The 8,619-nt window shown below is 37.4% G+C and overlaps 1 protein-coding gene across 2 annotated transcripts; it reads left to right on the top strand.

The window, feature by feature from the left end:
• On the top strand, positions 1–8,160 carry LOC112683621 (bromodomain-containing protein 4A-like). Of its 2 annotated transcripts, none has more exons than XM_025554731.1 (3): positions 1–245; positions 6,203–7,009; positions 7,229–8,160. In XM_025554731.1, the coding sequence occupies exons 1-3, from the start codon at positions 226–228 to the stop codon at positions 7,722–7,724; spliced, it is 1,323 nt and encodes a 440-aa protein (XP_025410516.1). In that variant the 5' UTR covers positions 1–225; the 3' UTR covers positions 7,725–8,160. The 2 variants fall into 2 exon arrangements, with proteins under 2 accessions (XP_025410516.1, XP_025410515.1); XM_025554730.1 differs by lacking the exon at positions 1–245 and adding an exon at positions 3,975–4,301.
• Positions 8,161–8,619: the final 459 nt, after the last annotated feature.

Raw genomic sequence — 8,619 nt, forward strand, 5'->3', positions numbered from 1 at the left:
TCCGATGCCTTTACCACCACTATCGCAGTAGCTCATCCCCGCCCGCCCCCGAACCGTCCCAATGGGGGCGCATTGTTGTGTCTTACAAGGGCCTACCGATCTCGGGATCCTACGACAGTTCTTTAGCAACAATCGGTTAGAGCAGTCATCAGTGAATGCGCATTCAACGTCTATAACTCGAGACGAAGAAGTCCGCGGACGAAACATCGCACATTTAAACATTATATGCAGATTCTTTTCGATCGGTAAGTGATCATATTGTTTTAATTTATAATACCATCAAACCTATGCCCACCCCCTACTCTCGAACCCATCCAGATCGGGGATTTCGTTTCACAACGGTTCAAGTATATCGTTCGCAGACTCCTACGGACTGTGATTTGATTAATTTATCTCAAGAGATGGCGATTTAATATTAATTTCATTATTCCGTTTCCTAATATTTTTCCCCCACTTCGGATCTGTGTGCGGCCGCGCGGGCAGATTCTTCTTGCGTTATATCGTTAATTTTTGGTGCTAAAATTGGACGATGAAAAAAATGATTAGAAAAAACGTCGAAAATAAATCCGCTCACTTTACCTGTGTGACGTTCTACGCATAACGTAAAATCACGTGCGAAAACAGTATGGTTAGAAAAAAAATTTGATCGATGTGCGTTAAGTGAACGGTCACGTCAATGATATTGTGATTAATAACACACAATGTACGACACGACGGTCTTGCGGTGAACACCTCGAGAATGCGTCGAACACACGGCGGCACCCTTTCTTGTTCCGTGTCTGTTCGGAGTTCTCGAATACACCATTAACATATTATTATTATTATTATTATTATTGTTGTCGTTTGTTTACAAAGTTTTATCGATCTGGACCAAGGGAACGATAGGATTCTTCCTCTTTTTTCGATTCCCGCGGCAATCGTAGATTGGTAATAATAAAATAAATAAATAAATAAAGGAAAGCCATTAGCTAATGGTCCGCTAATACTTTAATCCCTATACCATACGCTGTTCGGGCACTGTGGTGGAATGGTTGACGATCGAAAACTTGTTTGGAATGAACTGTTTTCAAGAATATTTTTGAATGCTGCGTAGCGCGATATTTTCCCGCATTTCGGGGTATTATAATTCTGTTCCTAGTACCCGGACGTATTTATATTGAAATAAAATTACACGATTGTACAATGCAACTTCGTTTTCGTACGAATGTGTCGAACGAAATTACAGTACCGTCTCACTAATTGATTTTTATCAGTTTCGTCAGTTGCGCAAGTATATCTGACAAACACTTTTCTATTTCCGTTTTTCATAGAAAATTTATTTACATTTGACCTATCTCGTTACATTTGCAACAAATGATTCGGCTACGAAATACGGGGAAACGTATTTGACGGATACCTTTTATTACGACTCGTAAATACGGAAAATTTGTAATAAAATACATCATAACGTAAATCACATTTCGAGTGTATTTCTAAAGCCGGGTTCACACTACACCGTGACATGAATTTTACCAGACCGTGTGCTTTGAAAATGTGTTATACCAATCTTATGGTGATGCTATAAAATTTTGGTTACATATTTTCGCAGTTTTTTTATTAGATATAAAATATTTTCATAAGTTTCAATAAATAATAACTGATGAATATTAAATTATATAGTAGACAATATGTATTATATTATTATTAGGATTCGGAACTTAATGCACTTAAAAAGTACTAAATATACATGCACTTATGAGCTTAAAAAAGTATAAATATGCATCAAAAATATGCACTTAATTTTTTTTTAACTCAAAAATGTTCAAAATAAAGATATTTAATTAAATATACTCGTACGTAACAATACAAATATTAGTATATTATACTAAGCTAAATATAATTTCTAGGTATAAATATATATGACAAAATAAAACAAAATAAATAGCTTGAAATTTGAAATTTTTTTTTCAAAATGTTCCCATTAGGTTTTTCATAGTGTCATGAAAATAATTTCAAGGTTACTTAGCAATAAATTGAATAGCCCAATAAAATCATGCAAATGCAACACCTTCCAAGCCCCTTGTTATTATGAATAATGTTATCATAGAATATTGAATTATTATTATTAAAATCGGTAACCACACGCTCAAAAGTTGAATAAAATCAACTTTACGGTATCTTATGGTTAATGAGGTAATTTGTGTTTTATTATACGGTATACGTTGATGTAACAATGTGGTTCAGCCAATCAGAGATAATTATTTTAGAAGACTCGACACGGTACGGTGTAGTGTGAACCCGGCTTTTAGAGGAAAATACAGTATTATCAACCATTCAGTACCAACGTTGGTTATAAATACTAGTACGCTAATTCATCTAGTATTTATAATTAACAGTATTAATTTGCTTGTTGTTCTTTCGACATAGGCGGATATGTGACTTGCTAATAACAAATCGCTATTGGATTTGCTTATATTATTCACGTTTAGATGTCTGATGTATGTGCCAATAATATCTGATATAAGGTAATTTATTTCAATTGGACTTTGGTTAAGAATGGATGAAAACATTTTTAATTTTTACTTATAATTTTATTTTATTTTTACCTTTCGTTCAAATGATTTTCAAACGGTTTCAATAAGACGTATTTTTTCGATTGTATGGGTAGATAAGCAAATAATGATGATTTTAAGTCGCTTCAGCAAAATAATGTAATATAATTATTTATAAATATTTACTCAATTATTGAGTTGATGATCATTTCGTTTTCGTAATACACATTAAAATAAATATAAAATATTCTTAATGTATAATTCTAAAATAATATTTACATTATAAATAAGACCGATAACGAATAATTGAATTACTTTAATAAAGTAATCAAATATTTAAATTTTATGTCGACATGCTTAACAAATAAATCAGTAAATATTTATGTGCATTTCATGTTGTTATGAAAAATACAAAATTACAATAAAATGTAGATATCGTATTAATATATGTGTTCGAAATACATGTACTATTCATTAATAAATGTTTCCATTATGTGTATTATAGTCATAAATAATTATTTATTACTTATAACCAAAATAAAATTAAATGTTGGATGCATATTTAAAAAAATTATTTGTTTACATTTTTCAAAATATTAATTTTGAGTACATGCGACTGTCTAAAAATAAGTACAGATGTCGTACGTATAGAAACAATACATTTTGGTTCTTGATGTTCTTATTATGTGGTTGTATGAATCGTTAGACTTACGGATAGAAAGCACAAACACATTTAACGGGGTTCGAATTGAACATAGAAAATATATCACTTTTGAAGCCAAATAAAAGTCCCAACACAATACATTGTTGTCATCATATATATATATATATAGGTACATTAAAGGTATCGAGTTGGAAATCGTAAAGTTCAATGAAAGAAAAAAGACAATCCGTTCCGAAAGTAAACATTGTGCGTCGCACAAGAGTATGTGGTACGTAAACATCAATATAAGGTACTACTTATACATATGATACAGTCAAATGAATTATTTATCGAATACAGCTTACTTTGCGGAACAATACGTATGCTGACTTTCTGGGTACGAGTAGTATGATAAAAACGGCGAGGTATATTTTTGAGCGCTGTCCAATAATGCGTACGCCATCGAGTCGTGTTTTCGTTTTTTCGAAACACTCGAGCTTTTACCGGTCGATAACGGTAATACTATATTTATCTCAGTCCATCAGTCTGCGGGTATGCGCTCTCTCTCTCTCTATTTATATTTCTGTTTCTGTTTGTATTATTTTATTAATCTTGCGAACTTGCTGAATCGTGAAATTCGCGTAAAACGAAACAATAATGAAATTCTCAAATCGCGGGTTATCGTAATCAGTGGACGGTCGGAATATTATATATAGCTGTTGTGTTAACGATAAACGTGCGGACAAAGGGACCGAGATGCGCATTATTTCATTGGCTCCGAAGTCCCTCGTACTTTAGGGTTGTGCCGCCAATAAAAATCAATCGATCGGCCACGGTCGATAACGTCGAACGCGTTGTATTCGTACACCGCGGACGTTGGTAGATCACAAAATGGCTGTCGTCGTGCGTTTTCCGTGCCATTATTTCCCCGCACGAGATGCCACATCAGTTGATCTCGTCCGGAGACTGCGATCCCGACAGCGTGTTCCGCAAAATCCGACTTGCACGTTTTTCCGTCTCGCATTCGCCGTTGCCATGTACGTAGCGATGTCGTTCTCGGGCCGCTACGCGATTTCGTTTCGACGTATGTCTGATCGTTTCAACGACCGATCGGATGATTGTTATAGGTACGTATAAAACCCTAATCAACAACCGAAGGGCCGCCTGCTCTCACTCCGGTTTCAATTAAGGCACGGTGAAATTAGTCCGACCCGTGATTCCTCACATTTAATTTTACCTATCAAAATTAAAATTGAATTGCGTTCAATTAGTGTTATGGTTAGGATAAATTTTTATCGAATTAGACGAACTTTTAATTTTACCTATCAAAATTAAAATTGAATTGCGTTCAATTAGTGTTATGGTTAGGATAAATTTTTATCGAATTGGACGAACTTTTCTATACAGCCTATTTATTTATGATAAAATAAACGAACAGCAGTAACAAAAAATAAATTATATCTATATGACTGTGGGAAGCAAAACATTTATTTATTTTTATATTTTTGTTCTGAAATATAAAAAAAATCAAATACTTAATCTGAATAATGAGCAACAATCATAATTCACGTGTATTACATGTTCATATCTTTGTGGGATACTAATATATATAATATCGTGTACAACCGATTAAGGGCCCGGCCACAAAGAAAGCTATGCTGCGTACGTTATATACGATATGTTCGCTATGTTGTATGGCCACACAGCAACTCTACGTTTAATACGTGTGTACCACATAATTATTATTATAGCATCAGTTGTCCTAAAAAATATTGACCTTTAAGTTACCCTGGGAGAATGAGGCCAGTGATGATGAAACTTTGTTATTATTTGCCTTGTCTTAACATAATAATGAAAAAAGTGAGTCCATGAAATAAATTTATGAACAAAAACGTTTGATGAACTAAATTGTTTTATAAACGAATTACAAGATGATAAAATAAAATTTAAAGAATACTTTCGCATGAATATATACTCGTAAACCTGTTTGATAATCTTTCGTCAATTATTATAAAATATAATGGCTACTAAAATTTGTTTACTTTTAAAAATATTCGGAGGACACCTTTAGATCACCCTCACCCATTACGGATAAATTTTCGTGAAGTTACAATTTCTTAATGTAGCTTTCGAAAATGTAAAATCTGCCTCAAGGAAAAATATTTTTTAAGTACTCAACTGTCCCTTAGTACGAGACAACTAATCACGCGTCGTTCAAAAATATAGCCAACAATCAAGATGACGACGCGTCATGATGTAGCCAACGTAGCGAGCATAACGTACATTGTTGTTTGTGGCCATTTAAGTTGTCAATATACAAAACTATTTTTCGTTCGTATATCAAACCCAGTAGTGAACACATTATACCTAGTGTGCTCTTACCTTAATCGTTCCTCTGACACTCTGTATGTATATATCTGTGGCTTGGTGCAATAAGGGCCTACGTCCGCAGGCGCAATTAGGTTGGGGGCTGGAAAGGATCAGCCATCTCAATAACATTCAAAGCCCCCCTCAAAAAAAAAAAAAACTATGCAGAACTTTATATTATTATATTGATAAATAAAAAAAAATATAGGTGATATCTACTGAAAAAATGAATTTATTTTTTAAGTTTTACTTACCTTCCAATAAGCACATTTTTTATAGATGATGAAGGGTGGAAAAAATTTTCTGAGAGGCAGTGATTGAAAAATATATGGGAGGGGATGAAGCCCCCTCAAATTTTTTACTCTTATTGCACCTATGCCCGTCATATTATGACAATGTTCAGAAAATAAAAACATTTAATTGGTCAAATTTTAATGTATACATAATATTTTTAATGTAGAACTCTAAAAATGATTATGCTCAATCGAATTGTATTTATTTGTTTATTTTATCGTAAGACTCATTTTGTGTTGAACTACTATAAGTATGGCCCAATAATCTCGATTACATCAACATGTGACGTTGCCGTTTCTTGCACTAAGTTACAGATATACGTACACAATCGATTAATTGTAACTGGGGAGTATTTGATGTTTTACAGATCGAACGAACTTTGCGGCACCGCGATGAAAAGTACAGTGATGGACGTGGACAACGCCGAGTCAGAAACGATGCCGCTGGACTTGTCGGTGAGAAAATCGAGCCCGGTGCCGACGGAACGCAACGATCCGGAACCGGAAGAAGCGTCGCCACCGGACGAGGACCGTAAACCGACGCCGTTGGACTTGAGCCCTGGCAGTTTGGTACCGCCGCCGCCGCCGCCTTCCACGATCAGCTGCGAGCCGTTCGCGCAACGCGCTTCCGTGTTGGTGCGGTCCCCTAAGGCGGCCGCTCCAGCAACGGCCGGCAAGGACACCCATCGGGTGCCCGTCATGTCGCCGCTGATCGCAGACCACGTGTCGCCGCTCGGCCACTTTGCCGCCATGCCGGACGCGTACCAGCACATTTTCGCCACCGAGTACAACCCGTACTTCGCCGCGGCCGCAGCGGCCGCCGTGGCCGCGGCTACCAGTGCCCCGCAACCGCCGCTACCACTACCGCCGATCACCGCTCAGTTCCATCACCACCACCACCATCACCAGCAACAGCTCCAGCTGCAGCAGCAGCAGCTCCAACTGCAACAGCAGCAGCAGCTCCAGCTTCAGATACAACAACAGTTGCACCAACAGCAGCAACAGCAGTTGTCCACATACGGCGGCCACGCATTCGAATTAAACCCGATGACGATGAAGCCGAATATGACCAGCCCGATGTATGTGGCCACCGCGTCGCCGTCGTCGTCCGAGTCCAACCCGTTCCCGTTTGGCGGCTACGACTGTTTCCCCAAGACTGCGGCCTACGGTTTCGGGTAATAGTAACACTGCGGACAGTAAATTTTAAAATTGCTTTTAATCCCACCGTATCGGCCTGTTAATTTTTTGCGTACCCATGTGTACGCTCGTCAAACCCGTACTCTTTCCCCACTTTAATTTTTTTTATTTTTTGTTTTTCAATCATTCGTCATTTACCGATACGCAAATATGGTTTATTGTGTTGCTTAACAATTGCATGTGTTTTTGCCTTGCAGGTATCCGACGTATTTGGACGGAATATTCGGCACAGGAGGACCGGGCGAATACGGCAGCTGCGGCGGCGGCGGCAGCGTCGGAATGGACAGTAGCGGCAGCGGCTGCCGTTCGGACGACTGCATGTCGCCCGAGTCGACGACTGTCGACCACCTGAACATGTGCTCAGCCGACAACCCGGACGTAGACCCCGAGGAGGTAGCGGCCATCTACAGACAGTCAGACTTTGTGTCATTCCGGAACCGGTACTTGGAAAGCTTGGGGCCGCCGAAGAACTTTGAAAAAATGAGACGGTCCATACCGAACAAGATGAACGGGGGGCAGCACATGTTCGATCAGACGTACGTGATGAAGCGCCAGAAGAACAATGAGGCGGCCAAGAGGTCCAGGGACGCGAAACGTCAGAAGTACATTGAGAACCAAATCAGCGTCATGTACCTCACGAAGAAAGTGAGCGAACTAAAGGAAATCAAAAGACGGCTGTTGATGTCCATGTGACCGCGGACACCGGTCGGTGGCGGTACAGCTCGTGCAAAATTGATAAGACCGTTCTAGTCTTATTATTATGATTATTAAGTTTTTTCTCGATTATCACAAATTATCATGATAACATTATAACATGTTTAATAGACATTACTTTTATTTTTATTTTTTATCGAGTATTTATTAGGTATTTTTTCCGACGCGCTGATTTTTTCGTATTGGTACACCTACCAAAAAAAGAAACCAGGGGCTTATTTATATTAAATTGATTTGCTTGTATTTATTTATTATGTACCGTTTTGATTTTCTAATAACGTGACGAATTTATATTTATATATATATGTATACCTACTTGTAATTACTTGTAATTATTCAATATGTCGGCTAATTCCGAGCGTAGAACAATTTAAACGTTTTATATTAACAAATAAATAAATTTTGTATGCTTTTATACGAGCTAAACGTTTTGCCCTGCATCCGTAGAATATATGAACCGACGTCATGAATCACTAATAATATTTTTTGTACGTAAATCAATATACATTTTTTTTACTTTTATAGCTACAATTATTTCACCTCCATGTACGGCGTGTGACGATGACACGCTGGAACTGGAACTTGAATGTAAGTTTTACTTCCAACCGTACATGCACATTGTGTGCGCGGCTCCGACCATCCCTGTCTACCGAGTAACTATGGTATGAAGTATGATCAATTAATCACGCCTTCTTCGCTGTTGTGTGTCCGCCGCAGCGACTTCGTTATTGTTCCTGTGCGTTGTGTACAGAAAATCCGCAGTAAGACCGATACGATATATTTTAATATTGCACTTTCCAATCGAACTCGTAAACCGTCTTACACACTTCGAAAATATAAAATATCAATATTTTGCACGCACAATAATTTGATT

The sequence above is a fragment of the Sipha flava genome, unplaced genomic scaffold (genome assembly GCF_003268045.1).
Source record: "Sipha flava isolate LNK unplaced genomic scaffold, YSA_version1 231_pilon_pilon, whole genome shotgun sequence".
Lineage (NCBI taxonomy): Eukaryota > Metazoa > Arthropoda > Insecta > Hemiptera > Aphididae > Sipha > Sipha flava.

Bases quoted from the DNA above. Each gene is read 5' to 3' on its own strand.
- LOC112683621 (XM_025554730.1), top strand. From the start codon at position 4,066: ATGGCTGTCGTCGTGCGTTTTCCGTGCCATTATTTCCCCGCACGAGAT. The intron at 4,302-6,202 runs GTACGTATAAAA...GATGTTTTACAG, and splicing joins CGATCGGATGATTGTTATAG to ATCGAACGAACTTTGCGGCA. The intron at 7,010-7,228 runs GTAATAGTAACA...TTTGCCTTGCAG, and splicing joins ACTGCGGCCTACGGTTTCGG to GTATCCGACGTATTTGGACG.